Source organism: Lotus japonicus, chromosome 1 (assembly GCF_012489685.1).
Source record: "Lotus japonicus ecotype B-129 chromosome 1, LjGifu_v1.2".
Taxonomy (NCBI): Eukaryota; Viridiplantae; Streptophyta; class Magnoliopsida; order Fabales; family Fabaceae; genus Lotus; species Lotus japonicus.
The window spans coordinates 18616362-18637986 of record NC_080041.1 but is presented as its reverse complement, the minus strand read 5'-3'; the positions used below and the strand labels follow the sequence as shown (position 1 = coordinate 18637986).

Here is a 21625-nt window from a genome sequence, read left to right as displayed (position 1 = left end):
GAGTGGTTTGCACGACCTAGTTCATAAACGAACCACCTCGATTCAACTGGTAAAGTGTTCGAGTGGCCTCACAGGGGTTGAGATAAAACACTTAAAGCATGACTACACCAATCCAACTATGCACTCGGAAGCTTCACTTAAGGACTTCTCTTACGCCTTCCCACACAGTGGCGCATCTAGAACTTTTGAGTTGTGAGAGAAATTTTTTTTGTTTATCTTAGTACTACCCATAGTTAATAGTCGTGAGATTAATCATCCGTCCCACATTCAGTGCACTAGGTGGTAGAAGACTAACATATGATTATTTTATTTTTCATTCATAAGAGTTAAAAGTCGAATCAACCACTTGCTTAAGACACAAAGTACTAAACTTTTTTTTGGAAACAAAAATATATTGATAATGGAAGAAACCAAGAGCCACAAAGAGAGCTCAAGGACCAAGTACAGTAGAGGCCAAGGCTCCGCACAAGGAGAGAAGCACAAGGCCAGCTGCAAAAAATAAAAACCAGTACAAGCATAGTACAGTAACAAGATTCAGAACAAAATAGGATAGAAATAAAAGAAAAGACAAAGGAGAAAGCCAATAAAATGCAGCATGCAGTTGGCATCACACCACAAGAAGTTGACCCAAAAACCAGAGAAGGAACGGCACAGGCAGCAACAAGAAGCAGGAAGACTAAGGAAAGGTCAAGACAGCTTCTCCCACAGAGGACACGTTCTATCACAACCTGATTTTGCAAGTTCATCTGCCTCGCCATTTGTTTCACGGAAAGTATGAACCACTCCCGAGCAACCTATTTCCTTCATGAGCCAATCTATAGCGTTCAGGTCATTGAGAAGAGTCAAGGGTCTATTGGATTTGGCATTTATCCAACCCACAGCTAGAGAAGAATCACTCTCAATCAAGACCCGAGCGAAACCAAATTCTTTGCAGAAAGTCAGCGCCAGGTAGATGGCTTTTACTTCAGCCTGATAAGCCCATAAAATCCCCAGATGCTTAGAAAACCTGCCCAAGACAACGCTCTCTGAATTCCTCAATATGCCACCAGCTCCGCTAATTCCCGGGGACCCCCTAGCTGATCCGTCAACGTTAAATTTGAGATGATTTACCTCCGGAGGGCGCCATACACAATTTCTCGACTTGATTGGCTTCCCCATAGACTTGATATTTTCAAAGTTTTGTAAGAAGTCCACAGTAGAATAGGGGCAGCCTTTCCACCAAGCTTTTGTCCACCACATAACTCTCATCAAGTGCAGATCCCAAACACTCTCAAAGACGAAACCCTTTTGATTAAAAACCACGTCGTTTCGAGCTAGCCAAATTGACCAAACCACAGCACATGGCACTAATTCCCATAACACATGGTCAGATTTTGCGCGAAGGGAAGGCTATTCCTTGAACAAATCAACAACCGAACCATGAATACACCATTGAACCCCATCTCTAGCCATGATGGAATTCCAAAATCTCCAGGATTTGTCACACCATAGCATCAAATGCTGGACAGATTCTACGGCTACCCCACACATATCACAATAGCCCCCATTTTCAATTACTATACCCCTTTTTAGCAAGTTATCCTTAACCGCAATCCGATTCTCCAGCATTTGCCAAACAAATAAGCCTACTTTAGGAGGGATAATTTTCCTGCATTGCTTTGAAATTAACCATGAGACCGGCCCAAAAATTCTCAACTCAGCTGTAGAATATCCCTCTTTCACAGTAAAGACCCCATTGGAAGCTCCCGACCAAACTAATGAGTCCTCATCATCACAAGGAAAAACAGAATTCAAAAGTGACATTAGCTCTTGAAATCTCGCCTTCTCCCAATCAGAGAGTTGACGACGCAATCCCAAATCCCACAACCAACGACCGTCCTGGAAAGAGCCCAAATCAGCAACCATTGCACTTTTATTTGTGGCGAGGGCAAAGAAGCGAGGGTATCTAGATAGCAGCGGCTGAAAATCCAGCCAAGGATCGTGCCAAAAGCGGATATTATTACCCCTCCCAATATTGCAGCAGCAACTTTCTCTAAATACTCTTGCGAAAATTGAGTCTTCAAGTAATACCTTAAGAATATCTAAGAGCATAATAGAACAGCGATTGAAATTGGTTGCTGCAAGATGCAATAGAAGAAGCCTACCGTCCCAATCATACTTAGAGCATATGATCTTCCTCCAAAGAGAATTCTTCTCTCTACCAAATCTCCATGCCCACTTGAGAAGTAAAACTCTGTTTTTCCAGCCAAGGAAACCAACACCAAGCCCTCCTACTTGAGTACTTTTGCAGATTTGTTCCCATGCGATCCATGAGATGCCACGCCCTCCATCCAACCTCCCCCAGAGAAAAGACCTCATCAATTTCTCAAGATCACCCACCACACCATTGGGGGCCAAAAACAGAGCCATATGATAGATTGGAATAGCGCTCAGGACTGCTTTCAGCATGACGAGCCTTCCACTAAGAGAAAGATACCTAGAACCCCAAGACCCTAGTCTTAATCTCATGTTTTCTATCAAAGGTTGCCAGAACCTTCTCCTACGGGGATTATCACCTAGAGGAGCTCCAAGATATTTAATTGGGAGGGTACCAACCTGCACACCAAGAATGCCCGCTGCTTGGGACAAATCGTCTAGGGAAACATTACAACCGAAAATTTGTGATTTGGACCGATTCACCTTTAGTCCTGAAATAGCCAAGAACACTTCAAGGGCAGCCGCAATAGACTTCAAATGAGTTATATTGTTCTCACACACAATCAGAGTATCATCCGCGAACTGGAGATGGTTGATCCATAAATCATTGGCAACACGAAAACCACAAGGCTCCTCAAATTGGAGCAATTTATTTAGAATACAAGATAACCCATTTGCACAAATGTTAAATAGCAATGGAGATAGTGGGTCACCTTGGCGGAGCCCTTTTTCTATAGTAAAGAAATCGGTGGGCGATCCGTTTACCAAGACCGCAAGAGTCGCCGTTGAGACGCACTCCTCAATCCATTGTACCCATCGTGAACCGAATCCCAATTCCTCTAACATGTCAAACAAGAACAGCCACTCGATGTTGTCATAAGCCTTGGCGAATTTCAATTTCACAATCAGCCCCCCCCTCACTTCGGTTCTTCATGGAATGAATGATTTCATTAGCTATGAAAATACAATCAGCTATTTGGCGCCCCGGTGTGAAAGCAAACTGGTTTTCAGAGATAATAAGTGGCATAACCTTTTGGAGGCGGAGAGCAAGGACCTTTGAGATAAGTTTATATACACTTCCGATTAAGCTAATCGGGCGAAAATCAGAAATGGAGCTTGGGTTTCCACTCTTAGGAATAAGTGCAATAAAGGCTGCGTTTAAACCTCGAACCAGTTTACCATGTGAATGGAAGTCATGGAAAACTTTGAGGACATCACCTTTTAGAGTGTCCCAAAAAGCTTTGAAGAAGTTCAAATTGAATCCGTCCGGCCCCGGAGCTTTATTCCCATCACAAGATTGAATAACAGACCAAATCTCTTCTTCAGTAAAGGGTTTTTCAAGCATAATATTATCCTCCACACACACCCTAGGAAGATTATCACACTTGATCTTAGCCCCCAATCTAGGCCCCCTCTTGAAAAAGGAATTGAAGTGGTTGAAGATAGCGAGTTTGATTGCAACCGGATCAGTGATGCAAACGCCATTGAAAATCAGATTAGCCAAGCTATTACTGGATTCCCTAACTTTGCAAGTAATATGGAAATAATGAGAATTTTTGTCCCCCAATTTTAGCCATCTCAATCGAGATTTCTGCAGCCATTTGCTTTCCTCTTTGCGGTACTCAGACCAAAGCTGATTTAAGATCACAAATCTGCCCCTTCTTAGTTCAACTGACACACCATCCCGTTCCATCCGAGTCATTGTATCATGAAGTTTCTCCTCAAGAGCCTTTATTTTTTCAGAACCCCAAACACCCCTACGCCCACGCCATGCTTTGATTTCCCCTTTTAGGCCTTTTAATTTTTCTTGAAGCATAAAGCTTGACCAGCCTTCCACTAACGCAGAATTCCACCATTCTTCCACTAGATTCTTGAAACCGTCTTCAGCAAGCCAGCAGTTGAAAAAGGTAAATGGTTTTGGGCCAAAATCATGAGAACCAAGCTTTAGTGTGACAACTCTATGATCTGAGATCCCCCAGTCTTCTACAGATTGGGATGCCCCGTCAAACCTCTGAATAGCTTCACCATTCAGTAACCATCTGTCTAATTTGCTCCAGAGACCCCCATTTCTTGAGCTACCCCAGGTGGACTCTCCATTCCATAGAGGCAGATCTGTAAGTTCAAAATCCCCAACAAAGCTTTTGAAAGTCGCATCACCCACACTGTTTACATCGCTTCCCCTTCTCTCCCCGTCATTCAATATGGCGTTAAAGTCACCACCCAAGATGATTCTCCCCGTTGCAGTACTTAAATCAGCCCTCAGATAATTAAAAAATGCTACTCTATCACTAGAATTGTTTGGCCCATACACATTTCCAACAACATCAAGAGTCAGGGAATTACCAAAATTTACAAACAGAAGGAGATACCTGTGATTTTTCTTGACATGAACAACCTTAAAAGTATTTCTTCTCCACAGAGACACCAGCCCTCCGGCCGCACCAATCGATGGAGAAAACTCAAACTCCATTCCCATGGAATTAGCCCAGCTCACAATCGTTTTCTTCCTGTTTTCATCCAGCTTTGATTCCTGTAAGAAGCATACCTCTGGTTTAATTTTCAGCAGAACCTTCTTTGCCGCCTCTCGCTTAGTAGAACTTCCCAAGCCCCTCACATTCCAGGAAGCCCACACTCTCCCCATCTAGGCTCCACACTATGAAGTTGATCTGCGATTAGAAATTTGTATGGACAAACCCTCAATAGCTTCCGCCTCTGAGCAACTGAAGACCACACCCACTGTTGTTCCAACTTCGTAAGCGCGTCGGGCTTTCACTGTTATAGGAGACTCCACATCCGTGCCCACAAGCTCCGAAGCATCGCCCCCACTTGGAGTCTGGGCACATGCAGAGGAAGGAGATGGCGACGATGCAGCACCGCAACCCACAGCAGGCTTTTTCCTTGAGGCCCTTGGACGTCGGTTAGAGCGCACAGCACGGCGCAGATTAAGCTTTAGAATAGCACAAGGATTCCCAGGAATAGAGTCAAAGGATAAGGGTTCTGAAGCTGTCGCCTGGTGTGGGGAAAGCGTGGCATCTTGAATCACCGTTGTTGGAATTGGGGGGACCATTGAATTGTCACCCACTAGCGGTTCCCCAATAGAAACCTGAACCCGACCCAAGTCCACAAAAAGAGAGAAATTCTCTTCTGATTGTCCACCCGAAAGCCCATTCCCAAGAAGCCCAATAGGATTACAACTGGTTGAGGGGGACCCACCCAAGGTAGAATGTAGGGTTAATATTGGTAATCGATGATCCTGTGCAAAAATCAAATTTCTGAATAGATGTGCAAGGTTGACTCCCTCAATCCCTCTGCACAAAGCAGGAGATAGTACAAAATTAGGGAGACTAGCCAGGATACTTTCCCCAACGCACAAAAGTACACCCTGATTATAGGCAGAGGAGGACTCTCTTTCTCTCAAGATCAGGGGAAGATTCAAATTGTTTCCTAGGTAAGGAACTACTGGAGGCTTCCCTATGCTAAGCGTCAACGTCTTACTCTGTACACTCAGAGCATCGTCTGCAGCGTCAACGCACATGGCCCCAGGCACCCCCACACCGGAGTTCAAAAACGCCGGCCCGGAATCCCCGGTAGAGGTATTCCTTTCCGACAGCAGCGATTCTTGAACCACCGTCCCTGACGAGCGTGACGAAACGCCGACGGCGAAGCTGGAGTCAGAAGTTACCGTCGGATTTAGCAGAGGGAGAACAGCGACGCCGACTGGCTCCACCTCCACCCAGATCCTCGATTTTACTCCATCAATGTTGATATCGATGGTACTGCTCTGTAACGTCGGGGAGGAGGACGAAATCAACAAACGGGCAAAATCTAGGTGGTTGACGGCTTCTGTAGCAGAGTCAAGGCCCACTAAGCTTCCAAACACTCCGGCCACTTTAGTGAAAAAGGTCAAATTCCAGGCCACCAGAGGAACCTTCAATAGCTTAATCCAATGGAGATGTCTAGTGCCCACCGAGAGCTTCCTCGCCGGAAAAACTACTTCACATACTTCTCGCAGAATAGCAGTATCTCTTTCCATAAAGACGGCCATTTTCTCGGCATCCTCAAACTCTATGGCAACCTCCTTTGGCCCCATGGAACGAACCTTTGATCTCCAGCCGTTCTCTATCAGGCGTCGTTGGACATCTTCAACGCTGCTGAGTCCTCTTAGAGAAGAAATCACCTGCTTCTCTACCCACCTCATGTCTTCCGCGTTAGAGCAAAACTGAAATTCATAACTGGCGTTTCTGGTTCTGTGCCCTGGGACAGCTAGGACCTTACGCACCCGAACTGTCTTCTTCCCCTGAGATCTGTCCTTGTTTTGATAGGAAGAGTGCACATTCTTCGGGGGTACCCTTGCCAAGGCAACCTTAATGCGAGACCCCAGGAACCAATTGTTGTTCATGCGAGAAATCGCCTTGAGCGCGTCCCTCTTTTGGACAAACCTCACAAATCCAAATTTAGTTCTTCTGTTCAGTTTGCGCTCCCTCTGAACGAAGACACCTCTAACGATCCCAAATCTGGAGAAGCACTCTTTGATGGCGGAATAGGAAGTGTGGAGAAGTACTAAACTATTCCAGTTGATATTATTTGAGAAATTTTATATATATATATATATATATATATATATATATATGATGTAGTAAAATATAAGTAGCACAGCGGAACAAATAATAATACAAACAATTATATATTATTAAAAAAATTAGAGAACTACAAGTAAAACTTTGTGGTGGCAATTGCCCCCATAGCCCACATGCTCACACATAAATGTGTCCTTATCTGCACAGACATTAAACATAGGGGAATGCTAATGCACACCCACCCTTTTTTTAGGAGGAGTGCATTAGCAACATACACCTTTTTCTTTGGACCAAAAACCCAACTTTCACTTTTAAAGTTAAGGCACTTTATAAGGGTACCAAAGTAATTTTGCAATCTACACTCTCTCTCCAATTCACACTGGGTGATAACTCATAAGTAATTTACCTATATTTTTTTTTTCAAAAAACTACCGTTTTCCTCTCTCCACCTTTATCACTTAATTTCTATTTCTTCTTCATCTTCTGGGTCGTAGCGTTTTTGGTCCGTGCAGCTCAACCTGAAGAGCAGCTTTGGCTCCTCCACGACTCCTTTCTTTAGATCGGAAATCTAGCCTCTGCCAATGGTTTATTCGGAGTGTTCCACAAGTGCTTTATTTGGATATACCCACCCAGTTATAAATTATAGAAACTGGTATCGAAATCTCCAGCTTGATTTCACCAATTTCACTTTTTTTTCTCAACATACATCCACCTTTCATTCTACAAATGGTTTTATTTTATCAAACATACCCACACACAGATTATGTAAGAAGAAAAAGAAAGAAGTGAAAATGTGTGAGGAAGAGAGCAGCGATGCAAGAGGTTCAGAGAAAGAGAAAAAGAGAAAGGGGAGAAGATAATAAATGAGCTGAGAGAAATTAAGAAGTTTAAAATTAAAATAGTAATAAAATTACCTATATGCCCATAACTTGAATTGTTTTAAAGATAAGAGAATTGGATATTTTGGTCTAAAAGAAAAGGTATTCAATGTGTAAGGCCCGAGTTTTAGGCTTATGTTAAGTGAATAAACTTTTTATTCACGATTAGGGTTGATGTAATGTGAAGGGAAACCTGAACGAAAGTTTATTAAATGAAATATATTTATGAAGGAGAAAGTTCAGGAAAAGTTCAAGGATTGCATTATGATCGGTAAAAGTTATAGCACGAACGTTTTACGTTTAAACCTAGGTCAGAAACTCTAGTATATAGCTAATTTTCACTTTTAGGCACGATGGCAGTTAATTCCAAAAATCTTCAGAGAAATGTTAGAATTTCTCTTCTTCCATATATCACAAACGTTTCGAGGCGAAACTCTAGGATCTACGAACGTCCGATTCCAATCATCGGAGGTTTGCCGAAACTGAAACCCTGGTATTCTAAAACTCTAGAATTTCCCGACTTTGAGGACTTTATCTATTCAGAGCTTCAAATGAATATTCCACACGCGTACACCCATTTCTCTTGATGATTTCAATCTTTCTTCCGAAGGAAGTTTTCCATTCCGACATTCGATGCAAAAAGCAACTTATCGGGTAAAATAGTTTTATACCGACTATGCTTTAGTTGCCAAAAATACAAGGAGACCTCTTTATAGTTTTGGAATTCTTTTGCCAAAACATATCTAACAATTCATGGAGAATGACGCCGGAAAAATCGGATTCGCGAAACTTTCATTTTCCCGCGAATTTCCACCTTCTATATATAGCAAATAAAGGAAGAAAAAACACAATTTTCCTCCATTTTCTCTCCTCTAAACCGCGGCCAAGAACAAGGAAGAAGGAAGAAGAGTTTTTCTTCATCGTTTGCTTGATCGTTGATCCGTTAGTTGCTACTTCAAGGCTTCGAGGTATAGTCGCTAATCCTTACCTCTGATCGCTTTTTCCATAGCTTTTCTGTAGAGTTTTCTGAGTGGATAGTTTATGGGTTTTTGCAAAACTATCCTGAATCTTTCATTTCTGATTCTAAACCTCTTCTATGTATGCCCAAGATCACTTCTGCCGGATTAGATTTTCCGTTATGTCGCCGGAATTCCGCCGGAATCAATTTGAGCCTAAAATACCCATTTATGTAGTTTTTGAGTAAAGTTCCAATCTTTAGGCTGTAAACTATCGCCTTAGCTTAGTGCTAGTAGGATTAGTTGTCATAAACGTCGTTGGTGACGTCCCTGCAAAATTTTATTTTTGGGATTTCAGTTTTGAAAATCCTAAGTTAAAAATCATGACCAAAATACCCCTGCGACAGTTTTTGATCCGATAATTTTTCCGAGTTCAGAATACCCTTAGTTACGGCTTATGAAAGCATAGGAACCAAGTTTGATCGAAGAAAAATCGAGCCCTACAATTACCTATAGTGGCCGAGAGCTATAAGGGGGGGAGGAGGAAATTTCCTTTTCCGAAAACTTGTCCTTTCGCGCTAGATTATCGTACCTTAGAGTATAGATTACTTCGAGTAACCTTAGTAAGTATCGATAGCTTAGTTTTCGATAGATTCTGATAGTATTCTGTGATTTTTATTGAAAAGGTGCTTTTGAGGATTTCTCGGAGGACCAACACTTCGAGTACGAGGAAGCTCTAGGCGATCATTCTGGAGAACCTTCAGGTGAGGGCTTCTCACTGAATCTCTAGTTAATGATTAGGGTCGATGTTTCGACATTGTTTACTGTTTATGCACTGAGATTGTGTGTGATTGAAAATGTTTTCTGAGGCTTCGGCTGATAATGTAGATGATTCATCTACTGAATGTTTTTGAAGATTGACTTACATGCTATGTGCTATGTGGGTAATCTAGGATGTGTGGTGCATGCTTTATATGCTAAGTGCTAAGTGTTAATGTTGAGATTTATTGATATATGACATGTTGTTGATTGTGATGATTTAAATATGCTTTACACTGAAATCTGAGATTCTGAATGGTGAGAATAGCGGGCAGGTCATGCCGATTTTATTTTGAGAGTTTTGAGAAAGTTTGATAGGACGAATGAGATTCGGGCCTTGTTGTGGCGTTGTACGGATCGAGACATTCTCTGGAGTCATTTGGGGATTTGGAGATCCCGAGAACTTATAGGATTTGCGATAAGACTAAAAAGGATATTATTTTGAAAAGAAAACTCATAAGACATTAAACAACCTCTAAATCTTTAAATAGAGATAATAAACTCGAAAGGAAGCTTCGGATGCAAACCTTAGTTTTTGGAAAACGAGAAGTGTCGTCGGATCCAATCGTTGAGGAAGTTGAGAAGGGTTGAGTTTGTTGATGCTCTGATGCTGTTGGCGCAGCGATGTGTTGGTGGGCTATCCTGGGGATAAGTCCGGGAAACCGTGAGTTTCCGAGAGTGTGATACTCTGTGCTCGTTGAGCAGTCGTGACCATCGGATTGAGATGAGTCGGATGATCTGGAGATCATCGTGGATTACGTGTGTTGGGAAGAAGTGTCTTTTGTCGCAGAATCGACTTTACCTTAGGGTAAGCTTTTAGAGACATTAATTTAGCTAGAACACGTGGCGACGTGTCGGGTGAGGTCGGAGACGTTGTTTGGCTAATCACTGCATTGCATGCACTCATTAAGTGGTTTAAACACGGTGAGATGCCGGACCGCGGCGGATTCCAAAATTGGTTATAAGACCAGGATTTCCGCGTAAGAGCACTGCTAGGTGACTCTTAGTAGCAGACCGAAATGGCAGGCCTTCGGGTTTTATGCTGATCTGACTACATGATGATGTGGGAGTAAGAGGCATCACGGGCCGAAATGGCACCACCGTGGCTGGTGAAGGGCTGATCCGATGATGTCCATCCGTTCCGGAATGCATATTGGTTGACTGGGTTAACCTGCATTGCATATCATGCAACATACATACTAATTTAGTTGTCGAGTGTGATTGTTAATTGTTAAACCTATTTGGAACATGCTACTTGCTGTTATTGCGTTTATGTTATTGTGGAACTTGCAACCCTAGGAATGATATCTCTAGTTATAAGCCTAAGTGGCTATCTATTATTTGTACCTATTGGGTGTATTATCTACATAGTTCTTTAGAGTTGACCCTCGCGTCTTCTGTGTGTGTTTTGGCGGACAACGCCTTTTGTCAGATGAACATTGCGGATTGGTTCGCAATGGTCCACCCTTCGGGGGGGATTAGGTACGAGATGATCGACCAGGACGACCCCGGGTCGTGGGTGGTTGACCCCGCGAGCCACCGAGCGACGTATTCGGGGCGTATCATGGAGGACCACGTGGATAGTGGAGGACTCTTGAGGTCAGGAGTGTTGAGGCGATGCTCTATCAGCTTCAACTTGCCACCGGGCGTTCACTGTGGACCAGGTCTTGGAGGAGCACCGCCGCCACCGTCATCTTCAGAGGAGGAGGATCCCTCAGAGGAGATTCCAGTGGGAGTGCCTTCGGCAGGGTCTAGTGCACCCTCCGTTGCGATCATTGATGATCAGGGTTCGGGCCCTAAGCCCGTGAGTCCAGCATCGGAGAGCGTTGCAGGAGCGAGGGGAGGACGGATAGGGTTGATAGACTTAGTCGTTCTGGATTCTGATTCAGACGACGATCATGCTAGCACATAGTTTTGGGTGTTGGTATGAGCTCCTCGAGTTAGGATTAGTGTAGGAGTAGAGTTTTAGCTCTGACAGTCTTGCTTCATTTGTTACTTAGGGGACAGGGTAGATCCGCCTATAGCTTTTTGTGTGGTTTCCTTACGGGAATCACAGAGAGTTGGTTGGACTTAGGAGGTCTTATTTTCAGGCCATTGGGTCAGCTGATTCTCAGTTTTGAGGGATGGTGTTGCGAGCACTTCACCCTTTTCATTTGGATTGTATATATTGCCTACGGGCGCTACTCTTCTATTACCGTCACTAGAGGTTTACTCGTGACGAGGTTGCTACTACAGCGGGGGCTGTTTATATATTGTATATTAGTTCTGATTTTGTTATTGTTGGGTTTTATTTAATTCAGTCTTCTCTTAGTTATTATCGAAAAAAAAAATATTCACGTTTTTCCGCATTAAGTTTATTTTGGTTACTAAAGTGACGCCACCGAAATCGGGGTGTTACACAATGCTAAGTTACTCATTTGTAAAAGGTGTTCTTATGAAATTACTTTGGTACCCTTATAAAGTAACTTAACTTTAAAGTTGAAAGTTGGGTTTTTTGTCTAAAGAAAAAGGTGTATGTTGCTAATGCACTCCTTCTAAAAAAAGAGTGGGTGTGCATTAGCATTCCTCATATACATAGATATATATAGCAACCTTATAAATACATGTTTCATCGTTCATTTATATAATACTTCCTCCGTCCCTAATTATAAGCTAAAGTTGTAAAAATCACACTTATTAAGAAAGCCTTAATTGATGCATTGGTTTTCAAAAAAAATGTACAACTTTCTATGTTTACCCCTATTTATGATAACACTTTTTCATCATTGTACTACTAATGGTGGTGCTCCACTACCAATAAATGCAAGGGTGAATATGGAAAGAAATATTAACTTTTGCAAGGTTAGCTTATATTTAGTGACACAAAAAAAGTCTCAATGTTAGCTTATAATTAGGGACGGAGGGAGTATTTTCTAAATTTTTTTAAGACTTATGAACTTTCTCCTTATTCACAAACTAACTGGCCGGAGCGTCCTAGTCTTTTTGTAGGTACTTTCCCTACACTCGATGTCAACATCACCACACTCTCAGGTCAAACAAGGGTGAGCACTACCACAGAATTCAAGGAGAGCGGCCAGTCCAGATTCTCGGAAGAACTCCGTTTCGTTCTTACTCAAAGTCTACACTCCTCCCTACCTTCTCTAACAACTCAACTTCATAACTATAAATGCTAAGAGAATATTCTCTTCACCTCAAACTTAATTAATTTTAGCTCAAATACTATTCTTATTCTAATCTTCTTGCTGTCCGTTGAGGATATTCTCAACTGCCCTCAGAACACTTCAATAAAAGAACAAATATATGTGGAGGGTGAGTGAGTCAGCTCCAAAACAATCACGCTGGCTTTGAAAACGAAAGAGGAAAAAAAACTGAATAGAATAGATAGCGTGCGGCGACACGACGAAGTTGCGTAAGTGTTAACAACACCTCACCAATAGTGGCAGCATATAAGGGTTTGAACATAGACCAAAATAGTAAGCATTTTGAATAAGGTTTGGTTTTTGGTTCATGTTCAACTTAAAATCTTGCATTTTCAGGGATTTAAAAATAGACAATGGACCACCTTATCCACTTACTTCAGTTAAAAAAGTGGTTAAGGGTGAAATTGTTGGATTTTTATGCTGGAAAAAGATGAAGAGCTTGATGACTTTTCTATACATACAATCCGTGAACAATGGGATGTTAATGGGTCGACCTTATCTAATTTGATTGTCAAATTCCTTTCTTATAAAAAACCCAGTTAAATTAATACTTTCATCAATAAATTCCAACACAATTAATAGATAGATGAAACTCCTTAGACATTTAATTAAGAATTCAATCATTTTAGCATGGACTAAGTGTTGGAATAATGGTATATACTTAAATGATGTATATAAAATCTTTTCCGTTTCTTTTTATTTGTTCAAAAGTTATAGGACAGGCAACAAATATCCTTTTAGGTATTTTTACCATTTTAAATCCCACATTTCATAGCTTTTTGTAGATTTTTGTTCATCACAGTTTGTGCGCATATGCCTTGAATATGCTATGCAATGCCCATCTTAATTAGTCTTACATACACGGGATGATCCCAGCACAATTGGCGACATTCAAGAGATGTATTAGGCTATTGGCGTCAAACAAACATGATATTTGTAGCAGTTTTAAATAACCACAATTTTATTTTATGTTTTCTCATGGATTGAGGCGGTTAGAAATAACTCATAAAACCAGTGATATCATGATTTAGAATTTAGATGTCCAAATCCGAACCATTTACATTATTAATTCGTGGAAGGATTCACTGTATCAATTACCATAATTGGTACAAATTCTTAGATTAGATCCACACATAACAAATTTGACTGAGTCCCTTGGACAATGCAATTTGGGTCAGAAAATGCAGAGCATATAAAGCATTATCGTTTTAGGAGTTAATTCTTGAATATGTCATCCCCTCATGAATCATCTGTCCACAAGGCTAATTATAATGGCTCCTTCATTTGCAGCGACAAGCGCGCAGTAGTAGTAGCATGGTCTCACTTGGGCTATCATTTATGAGATTGAGAGGGAGAGTTTAATAAGAGATTCTATAATTTCTTTTTTTTATTTGAATACATATATCTTTCATCGAATCAATCTCGTTTAAGCAAGGTAAAATCACTTTAGGTCGTAAAACTTTCCATGTCTATACAAAGTTTATGGGGACTCCAGCTTGAGATTCTAGTATTCTTTATAAAACAATGAAATTTCAAAACATGGGATGACACCTTACACATCAACAACTAGTGTTGGATGTCTTCTTGATAATTTTTTCACAAGTGTATTAAATTGGTACATAGTAATAAAAAGACCGTCTCCGTAGGAATTGTGAGTTTAATACCAATTTTTTTTTTTTTTTTTTTTTTGAGATAAAAATTTCAGCTTCAGCACCATATCTCTTGTGAACCATTAAAAAAAAAAATAGACTCTGCTAGGGTTTATGGAGGCTTTCTCAGAAGGCGATGGCCTTCTTCGTTCGCAACAACAAGGCAGTGGGGCAAATCAAGCCTGGGGGAAGACGTCCTTTCGAGACAAATTGCTAGGGGGAAAGGTAGCACCCCCAGCCAAGACAGCTGTTAGCTTGGTTGAACAAGGAAAGATGAAGATCGTTCACTATAATGACAACCCTATGCTGCCACAAGTGATCACAGATGCGGATGCGATCAAGGAGTTGTGCTATCCATGGCAAGAAGCTTTGGTAGTATCACTACTGGGAAAGAAGTTGGGCTATAGAACCATGAAGTCTCGCCTCTCAGCAGTGTGGAGACTTACGGCTGATTTTGATCTGCTAGACATTGACAATGGTTTCTTTATGGTGAAATTTGATCTTGCCGCTGACAGAACAAAGGTTATGGAGGGTGGGCCTTGGGTGATATTTGATCATTATCTAGCAGTGTCTACATGGAATAAGGATTTCTTGTCACCTCTGGCAAAAGTCTCTAAAACTCTTGCGTGGATTCGCATTCCAGGACTAAATGTGGTGTTCTATGATGAGAGTTTCCTTCTTGGCGTGGCTACTGCAGTGGGAAAACCTATACGAGTGGATGGCAATAAGCTTCGAGCGGAGCGGGGAAAGTTTGCAAGGATATGTGTGGAGTTGGATCTAGCTAAACCTGTGATTGGCAAAATCTGCATTGAGGGATTCTGGTACAAGGTTGAGTATGAGGGATTGCACATCATCTGCTCCAAGTGTGGTTGCTATGGACACAGGGGAAGAGATTGCACCTCAGGTACACCAACTACCATGCTAAAGGAACAGGAGGCGCCGCCGTCACAAAGCCAGCAAGATACGCCAAACCCTAGTGCACCGACGGCTGGAGCGAACATTCAGGAGGATAATTCGCAAAACATAGAAACTGATGTACTCATGGGGGCGGATTCTCAGGGAATTATTCCTGGGGGTTTAATGGTCAATGATGTGTTTATTATGGAGAAGCCACATAATATGCCAGATGCAGATTGTGAAATTTTAGGAGAATGAATGGTTGTTACAAAGAAGAAACGTGGCCCTAAGAATCAGCCAAGTAATGGAAAGAATCTCCAGACAGTAATGGAAAAAAATAAAGCTCCACCAAATCAGGAATTAAAAGGGAATGGTATCCTGGCTCCTCAGGGGAAGTCAACGCACGTGGCTATTGAGGATGATATTAATAAGGGCAAGCAGCAGGAGGAGACAGGTAGGGACCACACTAGGCAAGGGAAATTTGTTGGGGAAAAAGTGTGAATTAAGAAACGGAAAGAGGGACCCACTAGAGCAGAAAAAGATAATGCCAAGACCCAAAATTCAAACCTGTTGGGATCTGTTCCAAATTTTCACATGGGATCAACAAGTCAAATAATAAACGTAGAAAAAGATATTGGGGCCAAAGTCCGCGAACAGGTTCAACGGACAGGGGACAATCAACAAGCTCCTGTGCCAGTTTGTTCCATGGCTACAGAGATGATAGATGGTGTTTTTAAGGCAGGAACCCAATTGGCAGTAGCTTATGGGTCTCGTCCTCCTGATAACTCACAGGGAGGTGATCATGAGATGGAAGTGGCATGTGGAGTGCAGCCTACAGAGTCAATTAGCACGGATGAGATTGCGCCTGGGCAGGAGCCCAACATTAGCACAACGTAGCATCGGATTGCTGTGTGTTCTGGTTCGCGTTTAAATTGTTTTTAATGATTGTACAACCAGATTTCAATGTTCTCTCATGGAATGTGCGTGGTGCCGCGAATGCAGTATCTAAGAGGAATTTAAAAGAGATGCTGAAGAAACATAAGCCAAATATTTGTTTTATTCTGGAAACTCATGTCCAATTCAGCCGTCTTCAAAATTTCTGGACTAAACTAGGCTACAGTTCTGTTGCTATTGAAGAGGCTCAAGGCCAAGCGGGGGGAATCTGGGCGCTGGCACTGAATGATATAGCTGGTTCTGTGAGTGTTTTGGCCTCTCATGCTCAGGTTATTACCTTATCCATCTCTATTGGCAATCTTCAATGGGTTTGTTCAGGAGTATATGCGAGCCCTATTCCCATTAATAGACAGTTTCTCTGGAATCATCTGCGGGGTGTGGCTTCTACGATCTCTACTCCATGGGTTTTAGTGGGTGATTTTAATGACACCTTGGCCTCAACCGAACAACGTGGTGGTATTTTTTCTCATTCAAGAGCGCAGACGTTTCTTGATAATCTGAATTCTTGCAACTTGGTGGATATTGGTGCAACTGGTATGGCTTTCACTTGGTTCCGACACTGTCAAGGTCAGGCTCCTGTCCACAAACGACTTGATCGTGCTGTGGCTTCTCTTCCTTGGCGTGTGGCTTTCCCGGAGGGTGGAATTGAGGTCCTTCCCAGACTCCATTCAGACCATAGTCCCATTCTTCTTCGGTGTGGGAGAAAAATTGAGAATATGGGGAATCGACCATTCCGATTTGAAGCAGCCTGGGCTATGCATCCTCTATATGGTGATGTTGTTCAAGAGGCTTGGCAGAAAGGAGGGCCAGATGTGCTGACGGCTCTTCATGAGGTGAAAACCGATTCTATAGAATTTAATAAGAAGACTTTTGGCAACATTTTCCGGCGTAAGAGGCATATTGAGAATTGTATGGCGTCGATTCAATTGAGACTTGAAACAGTGGACTCGGTGGCGTTACTACATTCACTTAATAGTCTCAAGAAAGAATATAATGAGATCTTGGCCCAAGAAGAAATGTTATGGTTCCAAAAATCTAGAGAAAAATGGGTTAAATATGGAGATCGGAACACAGCTTTCTTTCATGCTCAAACTGTTATTCGCAGGAAGAGAAACCGCATTCTGGGGCTTAATCTCCCAAACGGAGTTTGGTGTGATGACGTAGAAACTCTTCAGCAAGGTGCTATTGACTACTTTAAATCTTTGTTTGCAGAAACAGTTGAGGTGGATACATCCTGCTTGCCAACTCCGGGATTGCTCCCTATCCCTGCGCATTTTATTCCGGATCTTGAGCGAGAAGTCACCAAAGATGAGGTCTATATGGCTCTTCAGCACATGGGGTCATTCAAAGCTCCAGGGTCAGATGGTTTTCATGCTTTCTTCTACAAAACATATTGGGATGTGGTAGGTGATGCAGTTTATCAGTGTGTTAAAAATGCTTTTCAGACTAAACAGTTTGATCCTGCTCTAGGGGAAACTCTTATAGCTCTCATCCCAAAATTGGATTGCCCCATCTCTTTTAAGGATTTCAGGCCTATCAGTTTGTGCAACGTGATTTATAAGCTCATCACAAAAATTATTGTGAATAGAATCAGGCCTATCCTTAATGAGATTATTAGCCCTATGCAGAGTAGTTTTATCCCTGGAAGGAGCACTAGTGATAATGCTATTGCCCTTCAGGAGATAGTGCATCATCAACAAAAGGGCCGCAGGAAAAACGGAAACTTGGTGTTTAAACTTGATCTTGAGAAGGCTTATGATCGGGTTGACTGGCGTTTCTTGAGGGAAACTTTGGTGGCTTTTGCCTTCCCACCTTCTCTTGTGGATGTCATTATGCATTGTGTTACAACATCTCAGTTATCTATTTTGTGGAATGGTGAGCGATTGCAGTCGTTTGCTGCAAAGCGGGGACTTCGTCAAGGGGACCCTCTATCTCCATATCTCTTTGTTCTTTGCATGGAAAGGTTCAGTTCTGCGATTTCTACTGCAGTTCAGGAGGGGAGGTGGGATCCCATTTGTACGGTTCGAAATGGCCCTGGTTTGTCCCATCTCTTTTTTGCAGATGATGTTCTTCTCTTTGTTAAAGCGAAGGACAGCCAAGTGGCTTGCTTAAAGGAGCTGCTAGATAATTTTTGTAATGCATCAGGCTTGAAGGTTAATGAAGCGAAATCCAAAATCTTGGGGTATGCAGGGCTGAGTACCCAGAAAAAAAACAGAATTATTGGTATTGCTGGCTTTCAATTTACTTCTGATATTGGCAGGTATTTGGGTTTTCCTATTTTCCAGAAGAGGATTAATAAGCAGGATTTTAATTTTATTTTTGATAGAATTAATTCTCGCTTGGCGGGTTGGAAGTGCAAACTCTTGAATAGAGCAGGAAGAGTAACTCTGGCACAATCAGTTCTTACTGCTATGCCAACCTATTGTATGAGTCAGGTATGGATGCCTCAGGGTGTGTGTGACAAACTGGATGCTACTGTCAGGAATTTTATTTGGAAAAATAGGGATGGCCGTGGTATTCACTTGGCTGGGTGGGATCGTATTGCTCTCCCAAAGAGACTTGGTGGCTTAGGTTTGAGGAAAGCTAGAGACCATAATGTGGCTTTATTGGGTAAGCATGTGTGGGAGATCCTTGTGGACTCTAATAAACCCTGGGTGCAACTTATGAAAGCTCGGTATTTTCCAAATTGTTCTTTTTTGCTTGCAACTGAGAACCAAGGATCGTCAGTTTGGAGGGGTTTCTTGAAGGCTAGAGAGGTGTTGCGTCCTGGCTTTGAATTTAAGATTGGTAATGGCTTGTCATCTTTCTGGCATACACCCTGGTGCACTCCTCAGCCGCTGTGTCAGCTTGTGGACTTTGTACATTTTTATGATGTAGAGCTGCAATTAAAGGATATTTGGGATGGTGAGCACTGGCGGTTGGAACGGTTATGGACGATATTACCTGATAACTTGGTTGCTATTATTAATGAGGTTGCTGGTAGAATCAATCCTGGAGTTGCAGATAGTGTTTGTTGGTCTGGGCACATCACAGGAGAGTATTCCACGGCTTCTGGTTATAATTGGATTATTAGCCAACGTATGCTTGCAGCTCCTGGTGACAACTCTCTGAATTGGACCTGGATTTGGCGTTTAAAAACACCTTTGAAGTGCTCTTTGCTTGTCTGGCTAGCGGTGCAGAATGCCCTTCCAACAAATGCCTGCCGATTTCAGAGGGGTATGGCTGCGTCTGATAGGTGCACCTTGTGCAATGCCGGTGAAGAAACGGTCCTCCATTGCCTTCGTGATTGTGACCAAGCTTTGCGGGTCTGGCGGCGCATGGGCTTTATAACGACAGGACCTTCGTTTGGCACTCCAGATTGCAGCGCTTGGCTTCGAGACATGCTAGTGGACTCCAACCCTATTGCAGCAGCAACTTTGTGGTGGATTTGGAGGGCTCGGTGCTCATTTTGCATGGAGCACACGCAGCTGAACATTCATCTTCTTGCTTCCAATATTACGGCCATGGCTTCTGATTTGAGCTACTGTTTCGGGGAGCCTGATACGGTGGGTCTCGCGGCTCCTCCAAGGCTGGTTTCATGGCTTCCTCGGGATGAGCATAGCATGGTCATTAATGTGGATGGTAGTGTGATGGATAACCCCAAGAGAGGTGGGTATGGTGGCTGTCTTCGCAGCGGCTTGGGACAATGGTTTGGAGGCTTTTTTGGTTTTTGGGATGACCCAAATATTCTACACCAAGAGCTGCTTGCAATCTATTATGGTTTGAACCTAGCTTGGGACTATGGCGCTCGTAAGGTGGAATGTCAATCGGATTCCCTCGATGCTATGAATCTTGTGTTGTCAAACCCTTCGCAGAGACACAGGTATGCTTCCCTTATATGGGATATTAAGGACCTCTTAGATCGTGCGTGGGATGTGCAGCTTTACCATACTCTCCGGGAGGGGAACGCTTGTGCTGATTTCCTAGCAAAACATGGGGCGCAACAGAATAACAAACTCGTGATTATTCAACAACCGCCAGAAGGGATGAGCTTTCTCTTGCTAGCTGATGTTATGGGTGTCTCCTATGTGAGACCTTAGTTTTCTTTTTATTTAACGACATGTACCAAAAAAAATACCAATTTTTCTAGCTTTGTATTAAAGGACCGATTCAAAAATTTGATGTGATTATGCTTCCGGAAGATTTAACTATAACTGATGAAAATGAAAATATAAACTGAGTGTCAAATATGAGAAAAACGTACTAGGGGTTGGTTTCATTAACATGTCCCATGTCCTACTCGATTAAAACATTTTTTAAAGCAAAAATGGAATATATATAAAAGAGATAATTTCTTAAGAACAACCCTTCTTAAGTGAGATTACAAAAAGAACACCACCATTAATAGCAAAGCACCAAAGGAAAGATGGATAATTCCAATGGAAACCTAGAACAAACATACATGGACCACTTCCAATTATGGTTGTTAAGCCTATATATCCACTTACCGATGACTAGCACAAACATATATGGACTATTTTGTGCTAATCCAACATACGTTTCCCGTTTTTGGTCAACTTGCAGCAACATACATTTCTCAAAAAAGCAAAGATAAAACATCTGGGATGATGACAACAAACCTCAAGCCACTAAACAAAGCAAACCCAATACAAGAAGTATGCTTTATAAAAACCATCAACAGTTATGGGCATGTGAAGATAATCAACAATGGTGACCTAAGAGATTCCCAATACAAGATTTTTTTTTCATTTGGCTTATAAAAAAAAAATATTTTTATTTTAGAAATCCTTTTTTGTCGAGAATTTTAAAACTTTTTTCTTACAAAATAACCTGAGTACTGTCAGGCTACAACATTGGGCCTTAACATTTTAGGTTATCTTGGCCCAACTATACCACTGTCCACTGTTGATATATTAAAGCAAAGACTGTTGACCAAAAAAGGCACATTCTCTTTGACCAAAAATATAAAAAGCACAATCTTTTGACAACAAAAACAACACAATCTATACTGAAGGTTCACCAAAAAAAAGTTATGCTGAAGATTTCACCCAAGAAAAATGTGCTGAAATTGACCAAAAAAAAAAAAAAGAAAAATGTGCTGAAGATATATTTCTTCCAAAAAGTCCACCAATTTTAATACTTCAAAATAAAAGAAATTGGACTCACCTGAACAAATTGCATTTTTTGACCAAAAAAAATAAATAAATCTAGGGGAAATAAACTCACTTAAACTTCAATAAAAAAATTGACAAAAAATCTTCAAACACATTTTTCATTTTTCTTTTATAAATTCACTTTAGCATGTAAAAGCACTACCTTAGCTAAATCTTTAGGGTTAATGAATCGGTCCAATATCCGTCGTCCTAACCTAAGTCCTAACTCTTTACTTCCTAAGGCTTGGTTTCGTAGAAGGTGGAATGGTGAGAGAGAAATAGAATAAAGAGAGTTAGAGTGGAGATTATACTGTAGCTCTTGTTTGGTTTGATCAAAGAGAGGGAA

At 41.8% G+C, this 21625-nt stretch overlaps 1 protein-coding gene across 1 annotated transcript; it reads left to right on the top strand.

The window, feature by feature from the left end:
- The first annotated feature begins 14389 nt into the window (after positions 1-14389).
- Positions 14390-15430, top strand: LOC130728997 (uncharacterized). Its single transcript, XM_057580603.1, has one exon. The coding sequence runs from the start codon at positions 14390-14392 to the stop codon at positions 15428-15430; it is 1041 nt and encodes a 346-aa protein (XP_057436586.1).
- The last annotated feature ends 6195 nt before the right edge of the window (positions 15431-21625 follow it).